Source organism: Heloderma suspectum, chromosome 4 (genome assembly GCF_057233095.1).
Source record: "Heloderma suspectum isolate Gila_16-S chromosome 4, 16-S_ref, whole genome shotgun sequence".
Taxonomy (NCBI): Eukaryota; Metazoa; Chordata; class Lepidosauria; order Squamata; family Helodermatidae; genus Heloderma; species Heloderma suspectum.
In genome coordinates this window covers 24231471-24247196 of record NC_139461.1, presented here as the reverse complement: position 1 = coordinate 24247196, position 15726 = coordinate 24231471, and the positions used below count along the sequence as shown (strand labels likewise).

Below are 15726 nucleotides of genomic sequence, written 5' to 3'. Positions count from 1 at the left end.
ACAAATTCAGTTAACTCAAGACAGAGTTATTACCAAATTCATAACAAAAAAAAATATATCGTGCCCTGAGGCTGTGGTTTTCAAGTCATTTAACTTGAATGTTACCAACCTAGGGCAGTACCCAAAGCTGGTGGTCTGCTAGCACTCATGAGGTTGTGCTGTGGGAATGACTAGTAGCACAACAGGAAGCCAGTACTTCCTAGAGCACCCCGGAAACTATCCAAACTACCACTTCCGGAATGGGACAGGTCAGCGGAGCGCCATTCTGAGAGCTCAGGTACTTGTTCCATTCCAGAAATGCTACGTTCAGTTCAGCTAGCTTCCAGTCGCTCTAGGAAGCGCTAGCTTCCCATTGTACTAGCGGTCATTCCCACTAGTGCAAGGACAACTTTGGATACTGACCTTAGATCCTTACACCTTGATCCAATGGCCCTAACAAAGAAGTGGAAGAGCTAAGTGGTGGCACTGCAATCAGTTTGGGCATTGTACCAGCAAGCAAGACATGAATCAAAAAGAGGTACTGGGGCAACAGCCCCTGTCCTGTCCTTGACACAGAGCCCACAGGGCACAATGGGGCAAGGCAGGCCAGGAGCTCCAGCAGCACCAAGGATAACTCAGAGTGAGCAACTTGTCCGGGACTTGACTGAAGCCTTTACGCCTTGAGGCCTAGTTCCCCTCTCAGGCTCTGCCCCTTTCTTGAGAAGCAGAAAGCCTTAAAGGAGCAGACCTCCAGCCTGGAGCCTCCCACTCTTCCACCTCTTCTCTGTGGATTCCTTCCAGGCACTTTGCTGGTGTTGCTGACAGGCCGACACGGGGGCATGGGTCCCTGGCACAGAGAGGGGCAGTTCCTCAGGATGTGCAAGGACTGAGCATATGGACTCTGGAGGTCCCACTTCAGAACTCCCTGGGTCAAGGCCTATTAATCCAAAGGGCTCCGGCTGTGTCTCAGATCTGGTCAAGATGCTGGGGCCCAGGGCGTTTCCCCAGCATCTGTTCTGGTCTGTTTGTTCTGGCCTGCCCATCTGCCTTGCCTGAGGTGCAGTCAAAGCCCAGGCTGCTGCTCCAGGTAGGGGTCCTGGCACCAGCCTGGTGGGGCAGAGGGGGGATCATCATAGGCAGAATCAAGGGGTGACCCGAGGCAAAACTAAGGGCAGCTGTATAAGTTGGGGGAGCAGGCAGTAGTGGGGAAAGAGGAGGTCATGCAATGCCTTGTCCATCAGGCCTTAACCAAGCCCCAGGGCAGCCTGCAGCTTTCCCTGTCCCCAGTTCTCTCTAGGGATGTCAGAGAAATCCATTTCGGGGGTGGAGTTCAATGGGTTTTCCTAGGCTCAGCCCCCTGGACTTTGTTTCAGTTCCTGCTGCAGCACCCGACTTGATCTGTAGCAAGTCAGGCCAGTTTGTGGATTTTCCAGGAATTTTGCACGTTTGTGGAGGGAGAGGTTCTGTAATTTGCACAAATTTCTGAGCAATTTGCACTCATTTTGGCCAAGTTTGCATAATTTGCGCAAATTCTGCTAAAGTTTGTGCAAATTGCAGCACCACCACACACACCCCCCGTGCAAAAAAGTTCCCAGAGTTCGGGGAACAGCCCGCAGCTCAGAAAGACAGAAAGCAAGTCGTATACACCGTGGAACTCTGTTGAGCCAAAAAGGATTTCCCAGCGACAGACATCCCTAGTTCTGTCACAAGCAAACAAGGATCCCTGGGGCCAGAGGCATTTGACATGCTTGAAGACAGGATGGTAGTAAAGTCCTGAAGGAGGCAGCTGAGGACTGAAAGGGCCAGAGGCAGAGGACAAAGATTCCAGGCAGGGCAGTATGGCTCCTCTGTGAGATGACTTGCTCAGGATGTGAGGGTTTGATATGGTCTGCTGTGTCTCTGTTCACCTGTGGGTGGCAGCTGACTGTGTTAAGGCTAGAACTGCGGCCTAGAGGGTGCCCTTGGTCCACAGAGTCTAATCTGCTTGGTCTGTTGAAGGATCAGAGAGTTGGTGGCACAGAAGGTGAAGTGGTGGAAGCTGGCTGCTGGAGGCCCTGGTTCAAGACCCTTCCTCCCCTCTCCCCACCACCCTGCCTTATGCCAACACACATATATTGCATGTGCATCCTTTCAGCCTCATTGGTGATGTAGAATAGATTGACAAAACCACTTTAAAAAGGAGTTAAAATCCATACAAGTATAACCAGTATGTTCCGCATTTACTATGTATAGTAAACTACTACCACAACTTGTGCCTCAAACTGGTCTATAGGTTAGTGGATGGATCTATACAGGCTCAGAGATTTAATCTGGAGTTGTCTCACTGAAAGAGCCTCATGTGGCGCAGAGTGGTAGGTGGCAGTATTGCAACCAAAACTCTCCCCATGACCTGAGTTCGATCCCAGCGGAAGCCGGGTCTCGGGTAGCCGACTCAGGTCGGCTCAGCCCTCCATCCTTCTGAGGTCAGTAAAACGAGTACCCAGCATGCTGGGGGAAAGGCAGTCACAAATGGGGAAGGCAATGGCAAACCACCCCGCTATAGTTTGCCATGAAAATGCCAGCGTAAGCAGGCATCCCTCTAGGGGTCAGTAATGACCCGGTGCTTGCACAGGAGGAACCTTTCCTTTCCTTTTCCTGTCTCACTGAAGTACGTAGGAGAACTCTGCATTAACTGGTTTGAAGAGTGGTGTACCATATAGCTGACCACCCACAGCTTTTGCATTTATCCATTTAACACAAGACCTTTCATTCTTGGAAACCTGAATATCTTGCCAGGAATGGCCTAGAAATACTAAATGACACCATCCTGAAATAGAGGACTAGTAGAATAGTATATAATTCCCTTTTTTGTGATAAAGGTTGGATGCATTTGCAGAATGCTGACTGCATGCCTGATATGTTGTCTGCATTTTCTGGTTTGGGGTTTGCTACTACTAACTATATGTGTTCTGTGTATTGACAGGGCTGTTTCTGCATATACAAAAGTCCAGAAGAATGCTACTCAGGAGATGGAGGCCAGCCTAGGATTCTACAGGGCCTACCCCCCAATCACTCAGTGAAAGTTCTAATCAGAATATATGTTGTGGCAGTAAGTAATAACCCCTATTGTAGCTTTAAACCAATGTCAAGGTTCCTTTTTCAAAATAATGAGGATTCTCTGTTCCTTATTTAAGGATCAGCTCAGAGCTTACAAAGAAGTAAATAGAGCAGAAGAGAGGACGACCTGCACTTCCACTACGACTGCCTTTTGTAATGTTTAATGAGGGACTTGCGGATCTTAACTACAGTGAAATCCATGAACCCCAAATCAGGTTTCTGAAGTTCATGGATCTCAGCACAGCTGAGGTCCCAAGTTCCATTTTGATGCTATGGCAGAAATAAGGAAGTAAAGAAGGACACATTTTCCATGGTTCTTTCCTTCTCCTCCTCTTTGTAACCTTTGAACAGAGTGGCTTTAGATGTAATGAAAATGCAAGGGGAACAGGTGAGTGACTTGCGCATCCTTTCCCACTGATTCTCCACATATACTGAACTAGAGCTTTTGGATCTTACCTAGTGGAAGGATGTCCAAGCTATCTTGAGTACAACTCTGTTTTGGATCAAACAGAAGGAGGGATGAGGAAGCACATAATACACGTGCTTCCTGTTCTCCCTCGTATCTTCCTTGTATCCAAAGCCATCCTCAGTATTACTATTGCCTTGGAAAAGCATCTCTATTGGCATCATTTTGCATTTCTTAACTAATTTCTTCTTTATGCAGGCATTTAATCTTAGTCCAGCCGACCCAGATGGCAAATCTGACCCTTATATTGTGCTCAGACTTGGAAAAACAGAAATTAAAGATCGAGATAATTACATTCCCAAGCAGCTAAACCCAATTTTTGGAAGGTCAGTTCCTTTAGATTAGTGTGATGTTCCAAACATAATGAATTGGGTACATACATTTTTCCAAATTATTTGGGACAAAGGGCTTTTGTTAAAGACTAATGCATGTCTGTTTAAATGCTTGGTAACATTGATTAAATTTTTGACCATGTGTCACATTGTCTAATGGTAAGTTATTCAGTTTTCATGCTCGTCCAGCATCTCCCAAAATTAGTTTTGGTTGCTTCATCTCTTCTCTTGAAATAACACAGGTGACTGTATCTGTTTACATTAGTGAGGATATAAGTTAAGCCTACTGTGACTATTCTATAACTAAAATATTTGGACCAGTGTTTTACTCATACAACAGGTATACAACATCAGATATACATCAGTTTTACAAACATTAGAATTGTCTCATGTTTTAGTCCAAACGAGATACAATTCTTAGTTCAGTTTAGGGATTAGGGAATGCTGGGTTATTTGTAGATGAGCAGGAATATATATATTTTCTATATATTCTTGTATTCAGCCCAAATGGTAACGGCTAATGCCTGAAATTGTTGGCCTGTTGTGTAATGTTAATATGTTCCCATAGTATTCCATGCATATCTTTCTTGATGCATAAAATAGATATATTGTAAGTTAGAAGTTGCTGCAGTGGATGAAGAGAAAAATTACTTAGAGAAAAATTAAGAGGTGAAATTTGGAAGTGATGTCCGGATCAGACAGACAGGAATCATAGTTCTGTCATGTTTTCAGCTACAAAAGGGAACAAGTGTTGGAGCCAGATTGCCAAGTTAAATTCTACCAACTGGAAAACATTAATTCATGCCATACTTCACAATCCCCTTCAAAGGTGGAAAGATTAGTTCAGGGACTCCAGTATTAAAAACCCCCCAAGCAGAACATGCTTCCTCCAGAAACCATCCTGAACAACCTTAACTGTCAAGGGTAATTCCTGGCAACATTTGTTTACATAAGTAAACACTTTTTGGAAGATCCGTGAAGGCTGACAGATGAGTATTATATGACTGAAAGGGAACAAACCTGGCCCTGGTCCTGACTGGCCTTAAGATTCCAAACAGTACTCCCCAGTACCTAGAGCAGGGTATTGAACTTCTTTCAGCCTGAGGGCCAAATTCCATTTCTACGAAGGAAGGTTATAACAGCTGGGTTGTTTAGCTTGGGAAAAAGGAGGGCAAGGGGAGACATGATAGAGGTATACGAAATTGTGCACGGTGTGGAGAATGTGGACAGGGAGACATTCTTCTCCCTCTCATAATACTAGAACCCAGTGGGGTCATCCCATGAAGCTGATTGGTGGGAGATTCAGGACAGATAAAAGGAAGTCCTGCTCCACACAGCGCTTAGTTAAACTATGGAATTTGCTACCACAGGATGTAGTAATGGCCACCAAGTTGGACAGCTTTAAAAGGCGGCTGGACAAATTCCTGGAGGAAAAGGCTATCAATGGCTACTAGTCTTGATGGCTACGTGCTACCTCCAGTACCAGAGGCAGTGAGCCTGTGTACACCAGTTGCTGGGGAACATGGGTGGGAGGGTGCTGTTGCACTCATGCCCTGCTTGTGGGTTCCTGGTTGACAGCTGGTTGACTACTGTGTGAACAGAATGCTGGACTTAATGGACCCTTGGTCTAATCCAGCAGGGCTCTTCTTATGTTCTTATGAGCTGCATTCCAGTAGTGTGTGGGGCTAAAGGCAAAAGGGGGCCGGGCCAAAGGCAAAATGGGTGGGACCAAAATACCAGCGTATTTTATCTTAAAGCTCTTACTGCCAGAAACTCAACCTTTAGGAGAGGTGAGTCAGCCTTTTGGAATGGGGAAAAGCTGGGAAACCACCAATCAGCAGTGTGGAAAAGGGGAAGGGAGTGGCCATCTGGGAACCTCAGAGGGCCAGACTGGGACCTCATTCAGGCTGGATTTGTCCTGTAGGTCTGAGGTTCAACACTCCTGACTAGAGGAACATCATCATAGTGTTCCAGCAGAGCTACATCCATGTTTTTGTCAAGCCCCAACCTCTGTAAAACTATGCCACTATGTATTACATTGTGCTATATATGCTGAACCTAAGGATGTGTTTACTGTTAACCTGCTATGCCCCATCCTAACGACATAAAGATAATTTATGTCTTGTCTAATCAAGGTGCTGCTAAATTTGCTGTGCCTCCACAGAAGTTGAGAGGAGAGATGTTGAAGCACATGTGGTGGGCACCTGGAAAGAGATCTGCAGGAATTAACCATTTTGCCTCTGTCTTATGCCTTCCCTGGAAGAGCTGTATAACATCTCTTGAATTTGATTCTTGTTGGTTGCTGTTTTAATAATGGTTTTGTAGCAATACTAGCAAGGTTCTCCCAAGCAAGGCTCAGAGGAGAGCCTCAGGGGCTTATAAAGCCCATCTCAAAATGAATTCTGGAATTCTTCCCTAGCTTGGATCAAATTTGTCAGCACTATCCCCACCCGCAGCAGGCACAGCTACCCACCCATCAAACACAGTGCCCCCTTCCATGCAGGACCCCTTGGGAGAACTACATTTCCCATCATTCCCCACATCCCATTACACTATTCGCCAGCACAATAGGCACAACCAAAAGGAGGGAGGAAAAAACCCTCCCTTCTCTCTCTACCTCACACCACTAAGTTAAAGGAAGGGGTGGGGAACATGTTCGAGGGAATACTGTTTTTGGAGGCAATGGCCTGGAGAGGTGTGATTGGTTCACCATGTTTTTTTCTGGGAAACTCAGAAAAATCCTGGCCCATTCCAAGGAGGACTTTGGAGTGCTCAACCATCTCTGGAGTTTTATGATCACCTTTTTGGTTGAACACTGAAATCTATGCTGGACACATGCTAATTTCTCTAACACCCCAATCCTAAGCATCTTCATTAGGCAGAAAGCCCCACTGATTTCTATGAGACTTATTTGCAAGTAAGTATGGTTGGGGTTGCAGCCTAATACTGAGTCAACTGACATCCCTTTATCCATATTCTGGTCTTAGGTCATTTGAAATTCAAGCAACTTTCCCCAAGGAATCTCTGCTTTCGGTCCTGATCTATGACCATGACTTGATTGGTTCAGATGACCTCATTGGAGAAAGTAAAATTGATTTGGAAAACCGTTTCTACAGCAGGCATCGAGCTACCTGTGGGTTACAGAGTCAATATGAAATGTGAGTTGCTCTCTGGGCATACCTTCTATAAGTAACTGATGAATGAACAGCATGTGTAGATTCAGAGACTTGTAGTAGGAGGAAGATGTTCCTCATAAGTCTGTCTACAGTAGTTTTGTAGGTCTCTATGAAATTGAATTTTTATACAGTAGTAGACATTTTGAGTAGCTCCAGTCTGTAAGGAATGTTGGACTTTATCAACCACAAACATCCATCCATCCAAAACCATCTTCTCTAATTTGCAGTGAAGGATATAATGCCTGGCGAGATACCACCAAGCCAACTGAGATCCTGAGCAAGCTATGCAAAGATAACCGACTGAGTGGGCCCTACATGCAACCTGGAAAGATACAAATAGGGAGCAAGGTCTTTACCGGCCAGACAGTTTTCCAGGAGGATGAGAATGGTAACTGTGTGCTATTTATTTGTCACTGATACTTAGGGCACCAAGAGTACTGTATGTCTCTACACTCCCAACCTTTTTGTCATTCTGTCAAGCACACTGATGGCATTGCATTAATAATGAGTATGCAGCGCCATTGGTTTGTTTGTTTGTTTATTTATTTGTTTATTATTTATTTATTATTTACCGCCCAGAGAGCTTCGGAACCGCCCAGAGAGCTTCGGCTATTGCGCGGTATAGAAATGAAATAAATAAATAAATAAAATAAATATTTATTTATTTTCTGAAAGGAAGCCATGCATCTGCAATCACCTAGAGCAGGGATCAACTTTAGGCTGGCCCTGGGCAGGCCCAGCCTGTTCAGTTATTTTAGATCAGGAATGTGGAACTTCAGGCCTGCGTGCCAAATCTGTCCTTCCAGGGGTCCCAGTCAAGCTCACTGGGATGCCCCAGAAGGCCATGCCCCTTCCTCTGGCCCCACCCCCTTTTCTCCAACTACTAGGGCTGTGCACCGCCTCGTTACAAAGTCCGAATAATGAGGCGAAGCGAGCTGTTTTGGAGCAAAAGCCTCAAGATACGAGGCGGTTCAGAGCAGTACTGAGGTGCCCCGGGGCGAAGCACCCCCCTCCACAAAGCGCCTCCTCTGCCTCGTATATTCGGAGCTCTGCTGAATGCCTCAGCAGAACAGACAGGCTGTCTCCAAAATGTATCAACTTCTCAGCACTCCCATGGAGGGGCACGAGGAGGAGGAGGGAGGGAGGGGGAAGGCAAGCAGACGCGGGGAGGCAGGAAGGCGAGCGCAGGAGGAGGAGGGAGTGTGCCTTGGCGAAGAGGAACCCTCAGCCAGAACTGACGCTAGCAGTCTCCCGTCAGAGAGAGCGTTGGAGGAAGGGGGTATATACTTCGGTGAAAGGCTGCATTCAGTCATTGCACTAGCTGGGTCTTTGGGAGAGAAGGTTGGTGTGGGTAGATTATTGTTTTTGCATGTGTGTGCGCGTGCATTCCTAGGAGTTGTTCCTTCAATTTATTCAATTTTGATCGCCATTAGGCTTTCCTCAGAATTTAAATTAAAAGGAAACAGCTTGGTTGTACTGGAAGCGTTCCCTTCTCTCACTCCTTGGTCGTCCGTCCCCACTGGGACAGTGTCTTTTGCAGCACCTCTTCCAGCCGCTTTCTCCTGTATCTTTGAACCTCCAACTTGATTGTTATTTGTATTTGATTAGATTCTATCTCTCCTTTCCATATTTTTTCAAACGAACATAGCTTTTCCTTGCAAATTGCTGCCACGCTCCCCCTCCCCCACCATTCCTGTGTTTGTTTGTTTATCTCGATTTTGGACTCTGCAAAAGGCTGCGTTTGTTGTGTAACGTTGAGCCTTACTTCTGTTTTTTTCCATTCTATTTTCTTGTCGCTTTTCTCAGTCAACTGTGTCTCTGTTAGATTTTTACAAACCCACCCTTATTTAGAATTTTAAAAACAAACATTGACTTCCGGGCATGTTTCCCCCCGCCCTTTTAAGTCATATGCAAGCATTCAGTTTTTTCGTTCTTTCTAAATCCTTAAAGAAAGACATTATTATAGCAGCCTATGTGTGGAGTGTTTGTCCCCCCACCCCCGTGCTGAAGTGAACCGTCTGTGTCTTCTCTGTGTTGATCCTCCCAAGGCAGAAATTAAAGACTTTTTTTTTTAATTAGAGTTTGATTTGGCTGTTATCTATCGCCTGTGCTATCGCCCTGTATTTCTTGAAGTTGTCCTGCCTTCTATAAAAGAACATGAAATATAAAACAATAAATTAAAGACATCCATCATTTGCTTAGGTAGTTCTGCTTTTCTTTAGCACTTGTGTGTCTGTGTCCGTGTATGTGTGCATGCTAGGTTGTAGTTCCACCAACACTATACATCCAAATTTCAAGGCAGTATTGAAAAAGCACGAGACACATAGTATTAATATTAATTTCCTTCTTATTCCAATAGCAGTCCACTGTGTGGCAAAGCAATTCAGCACAATATGAGGCATCTTTGTGGCGTTGGTGGGGCAGAGATGGGGAGAAGTTACAGCTCTTTGCTTTGGGAGTTTTCTTGGAAAAAATCAAATTTCACCAGTGCCTAGTACACAAACCAGTGGGCAAAACTGCCTGAGCTTTCGGGGGTGCAATGCCCTAGAGGGGGGCTGGGAGAGGCCAAGGTGTCACGTGTGTGTGTGGAAACAGGACAAGTTACAGCTCCTTGCTTTGAGAGTTTCTGTGGAAAACATGAGTTCAATTCCGCCTAGCACAAAAACTGCTAGGCTAAACTTTCTGAAATTTGCAGGTGGCCTCTTCTCCAGAGATGTGGAGAGGTCCCGAAATTTCATGCCTGTATCATAAAAACTAAAAAAAGGAATGATCATTTGTATTTTCCCATGCCAGTCAATGGGGAAACGCCCAAAACGCACAATCCGGATATCCGAATCTTGCTTCAGATTCAGATCTGAGTCGGATTGGAAGGGGTCTAAATCAGTCCAAGGTGGATGAGGGTTGGTTTGGATGATCTGAAGTGGCATCCAAAGTGGATCGGGGGGACTGTGCACAGCTAGGGATGAGCGGATTCCCTACCTGCTGTTCCGGGGGGGAATCCACCCGTGGGGGGAGGCGATCCATCCTTCCCCCTGGAATCCTCTTCGGCTGACTCCACTCCACAGCTATTCCGTGGACCCGGCCACCGGCTCCATATCGTTGGCAATATGGCCACCATTGGCGTGCGTATCACTGGCTGAGGGATCTCCAGACACAAATGGCGTAGTGGACGCCATTTGTGGCTGTAAAGCTCTTAGATTAACGTAAATGCAGCCGTAAATGGCTGCAATTAAGTTAAGCTAAGGGCTTTATAGCCACAAATGGCGTCCACTACGCCATTTGCATCCGGAGATCCCTCAGCCTGCGATACGGCATGCCAATGGCAGCCGTATCGCCAACGATACGGATCCAGCCACGGGGAAGATCTGGCCGGAGTAGGGATGTGCGAAACCCCCTTATCTGGCATCCGTGGGGGTCCGCAGGGGAGGGGAGGCGATCCATCCCTCCCCCCCAGAATCCTCGCTGGCCGGCTCCGCTCCGCAGCAAGTCTGCGGAGCTGCCAGCCAGCTCCAAAGTGCCAGCGATACAGCCGCCATTGCCATATCGCTGGCTGGGCAGATTGACTGTGGCCGCAAATGGCATCCAGGACGCCATTTGTGCCGTAAAGGCCTTAGTTTAAGATAAATGCAGCCATAAATGGCTGAATTTACCTTAAACTAAGGCCTTTACGACCGCAAATGGTGTCCTGGACACCATTTGCGGCTGCAGTCAATCTGCCCAGCCAGCGATACGGCAATGGCGGCTGTATCGCTGGCACTCTGGAGCCGGCCGGCAGGGAGGATCTGGCTGGCGAGGATTTCTCCAGGAGGCGGAGGTAAGTCTTCTGATCCTCCACGGACTCTGGGGGGCTGGATTCTTTTGAATCCGGCTTCACTGGGGTCCATGGAGGATTTCTCCCCCATCCCTAGGCCGGAGAGGATTCCGGCGGGAGGTGGAGGTAAGGGATCCTTTCCGCCATGGACTCCGGAGGCCGGATTCTATTGAATCCGGCATCATTGGAGTCCGTGGTGGAATTCTCCACCATCCCTATGCACAGCCCTACCAACTACTGATCTTTTTGTGGTTTTCTGGCTTCTGTGAAGTTTTCTTCCTATTCTAAAAGATCGAAATGCCTCTCCTAAGACTTAGCTACTGTCAGTAAGAGCTTTAAGGTAAATTATGCTGGTATATTTGGCCCTGCTCCCTTTTGCTTTCAGCCCCGCCTACCACTGGAATGTGGCCCCTGAGAGCTTCTCCAAAATTGAATTTGGCCCTCAGGCTGAAAGAGTTTCTGTACCCTTATTTTAGAGTATACATCCAGCCTGCCCAGTCATTATTATCTTGGGGGGTGGGGTGTCTCAGTATTTAGCCTTTTACTTGTGTTAGGTTAACAGAAAACAGTAGAAATGTATAGAAAATTACATTTCAGGGTTTTAATTTTTTATCACTGTATATTACTTACAACAATTCATAGTCCTCAAGAGAGTAGTTTCCGTTCCTGCATGAAACTTCTAATTGTTCCCTTTACACAGGCATGGAAGAATCTGTTTTATGAGAGTTCTGCCTTTGGTGCCATTGAGTAGTATCCAGTGTTAGTCCTACACAGAGTATACCCATTCATTTCAATAGGTCAACTCTAGCATCCAGTGTTAGTCCTACATACTGTAGAAGCATCTTTTGACTGAAGCAGATTTTAATGAGCACCTTTATCAACTGATGCAGCCACACTAATCTTATTCTGTTTGTGTCAACTCCACTCCACCTGTTCCTTTTGTACTGCCCTTTCTCATGCAGAGGAGCCAGTAGAATCATATGAACACCTTGCTCTGAAGGTTTTACGTTCCTGGAATGAAATCCCAGAGGTTGGCTGCAAGCTGGTGCCTGAACACATTGAGGCACGGCCTCTCTATCATAAAGACAAGCCTGGCATGGAACAGGTAAATGCTTTGGCCTAGATAGATGGCAAAAAAGGAAACCTTGCAGATATTTGTCGTGTCTTTTTATTTATTTTCCACCTTTCTTCTGCAGAACTCAAGACTAGGCATGTGTGAGTAATTTGTTTGGTTCGCATTATAATAATTGCACAAAACAGCATTATATTTGAGGAAATCAAAAGTGTATATTTAGAAAAGTGTGTACAAAAAATGCATATATTCGGAAAACTGCATACAAAAAATGCATAATTTAGATAAATGCACATGAAAATATGTACAGGTTTTCATGTGGACTTAACAAAAAAACAAATTGACTGATGTGGGAATAGGACAGAATGAACCTAGTGTAGGAAACATAAGAAACTGAGCAGAATTGAAGTTAACAGATTTGTCCATCCCTTCTCAAGATGTAGACCCTGTTCAGACGTAACAGTGGCTTTCAGCAGCAATTCATGGGTTAATTAACCCAAACATTGCTTGGATGTGCACCATGCATGAGCCACTTCCTGTTTCCAATAACAACCCTTAAATGAGGCATTTTAGGGTTGTTCCTGTGATGTCCGAACCAGGAACTTGGGGTTGATGTGAGTTAAACTACCCCAAGTTAACCCATGGCTTGTGCCATTAACCCACAAATTGCTACCAAAAGCCATGTTATATCTGAACAGCCCTGTAGACTTTGATCCTATTGTTCATAGAAGAGACTTTGATCCAGCAGAGGCTCCTGCTGGTGGAACGGGGAAGCACATTCCTTCCCAGGCTGTGGGAGTGAGGGCAAGGAGGCTGAAATTAAACCTGTTATTTCTTAACCAAACTAGAGTCTCATTCTGAGTGTTCTTTGTTTCCTTTCCTAAAGGGCCGTGTGCAGATGTGGGTGGACATATTTCCTAAGGATATGCCTCTCCCAGGACCACCAGTTGATATTTCACCCAGAAAACCCAAAGGGTAATTAATTCCACACACTCCTCCCCTCCACCTGTGGATATACATTTGCTAACTTCCTGCTAATAAACTGCATCTTCCTTAGGCTTTTTTTTACAAGGGATTTGTGCATTTCCTACATATGCAATTATAAATTTAAAACAGTGCCCCAGTTCGCGCATTGCAACAACTCGGGGGATTTTTTTTTAAAAGCCCTGGGTTGTTGTGAACTGAGAGAGAGTGAACAAGCACACTGGCTCCTGTTGCAAATGGGAAGGGCTGAACAACCCAGTGATGCTCTGTCCCTGGGTTTGGCATAGTGTGTGAACCATGAACTATGAATCGTTGGGGGAGAAACAACCCAAGTATTCATTTATTAACAAAAGTAACTGTACATGAAGTAGCTGCAGTGCCTTATACGATAAGGCTTATAATATCGAGTGGAGACAAGGCAGTAGCTTACAGAAGAGTTCAAATGCTTTGAGAGTGGTTGCATTTGTCCCATAGCACATGTCAGGCGTGACTGAGTTTGGCAGCTCTCCCAAGCACAGACCCATTAAGGCAGGCCTGAGGGCTGAATTCCATTTCAGAGAAGCACTTGAGGGCTTCACCACATTCCAGTGGTGTGTGGGGCTGAAGGCAAAAGGGGTGAGGCCTTTATCTCAAAGTTCTTACTGCCCGTAACTAAACCTTAGGCGAGGCTTTTCAATCACACAGAATGGAGAAAAGACAGCACAAAAGCTGGGAAGCTACCAATCAATTGGTGATTGGGGGAAAGGAGGTATTGCCAGGGGAAGGGAGTGTGACCCTCTTGGGAACCCTAGGAGGGCTGGATTTGGCTCCGGGCCTGATATTCCCCACCTCTGCATTAAGGTGTCGATCAACTGAAGTCAGGGGCAGTGCGCACTGTGTCTGATATGTCCGAGTCCTACATCAACAGAGAATATGCCCTGTGGTGTCACAAGGGAACCTAGGGCAGTTCTGTAGTTCACATGCCTCAATTCTTTCCACCCTTCATTGGCTAAGCCTCAACTTCCTCCCACCACCAGATACTTAAAGGTTCCTCCTGGACCAAGTTGCTTGAAGGGCTCTTGAAAAGCTGGAGCTGGCCCTGTTTTGTCCTAGTATTCCCTCTAGTCAAACAAGTATTACAGGTTTTTTAAATATAAAAACCTGCAAAATTTGTTCACCAGAAGTGGAACAAGTGTCCGCATTACAAGCAGTGATCCTCATTTCAAACTTTAAACTATTAGTTTTCCATTCCCTAAAATCTATAGTCTGTCTTCAGCCATATCATTTTCCATTGTTCTGTATCTGCAACATTATTATATTTTAATTTGCCTATTCGCTATTGGGTCAGGTTTAAGGTTTTGGCACTAGTGTACAAAGCCCTAAACAACTTGGAACCAGGATACCTGAGAGAGCACCTTCTGCCTTACCAACCTGCCTGGTCACTGAGGTCATCAGAGGGCGTGCTCCGGGTGGTTCCAAATGGACTTATGGACTGCTGGAGTCCACCAGGAGAAGAGCCTTCAGTGTGGCAGCCCTCTTTCTTCGGAATTACCTGTCCCTGGAGGTCAGGCAGGCGCCAACACTGCTGCTTTCGGCGCCTCCTGAAAACACCTCTTTTCCAGGAAGCATTCGTTAAATGACCATCCACCATTTTTATTGGCATTCTGTTTTTAAAAGAACAATTTTAATAATAGCACTTTAATTCTTTTTATCTTTTTTACTTCTTATATTCACTACTCCGGAATCTTTTTTAGATATGGAGAAGAATACAAATGCAATAAATAAATAAATAATCTTTGCCCCTCTTTAACTGTCAAACCCCTTCATGGATAACTGTCTTGTTGTGGCGAAGGGGCTTGCATAACTCAGTGAAGCCATAAGCTGTGCCATGCAGGGCCACCCAAGACGGACAGGTCATGGCAGAGAGTTCTGACAAAATGTGGTCCACTGGAGAAGGAAATGGCAACCCACTCCAGTATTCTTGCCAAGAAAACCCCATGGAACGTATCACAAGGCTAAAAGAGATGACGCTGGAAGATGAGCCCCTCAGGTCAGAAGGTGTCCAATATACTACTGGGGAAGAGCAGAGGGTATTTCCAAGTAGCGCCAGAAAGAGTGAAGCGGCTGGGCCAAAGCCGAAAGGACACTCAGCTGTGGATGTGTCTGGTGGTGAAAAAAAAATCCGATGCTGTAAAGAACAATATTGTTTAGGAACCTGGAATGTCAGATCAATGAATCAAGGTAAGCTGGAGGTGGTCAAGCATGAGATGGCAAGACTGAACATCGACATCTTGGGAATCAGCAAACTCAAATGGACAGGCATGGACGAATTTAATTCAGGTGACCATCATATCTACTACTGCGGGCAAGAATCCCTTAGAAGAAATGGAGTAGCACTCATAGTCAACAAAAGGGTGGGAAAAGCAGTCTCAAAAACTATACAACGGTACAATCTCAAAAACGATAGAATGGTCTCAGTACGAATCCAAGGCAAACCATTCATCATCACAGTAATTCAAGTCTATGCCCCAACCACTGAGGGCAAAGAAGCTGAGGTTGATGGGTTCTATGAAGACCTACAACACCTTCTAGAACTAACACCAAAAAAAGATGTCCTCTTCATCATAGGGGATTGGAACGCTAAAGTAGGAAGTCAAGAAATAACTGGGATAACAGGCAAGCATGGCCTTGGTGTACAAAATGAAGCAGGACAAAGGCTAATAGAGTTTTGCCAAGAGAACACGCTGATCATAGCAAACACTCTTTTCCAACAGCACAAGAGGCGACTCCACACATGGACATCACCAGATGGTCAATATCAAAATCAGATT

At 45.6% G+C, this 15726-nt stretch overlaps 1 protein-coding gene across 1 annotated transcript in view; it reads left to right on the top strand.

Annotated features, from left to right (window-relative positions):
• FER1L6 (fer-1 like family member 6) overlaps positions 1–15726 on the top strand; it is a 137413-nt gene that overhangs the window by 103801 nt on the left and 17886 nt on the right. The window contains exons 31-36 of the mRNA XM_084848826.1: positions 2942–3067; positions 3740–3867; positions 6861–7031; positions 7277–7437; positions 11823–11965; positions 12819–12907. Of these exons, the coding sequence (XP_084704952.1) occupies positions 2942–3067; positions 3740–3867; positions 6861–7031; positions 7277–7437; positions 11823–11965; positions 12819–12907 (818 nt within the window). The remainder of the gene's footprint in view (positions 1–2941; positions 3068–3739; positions 3868–6860; positions 7032–7276; positions 7438–11822; positions 11966–12818; positions 12908–15726) is intronic.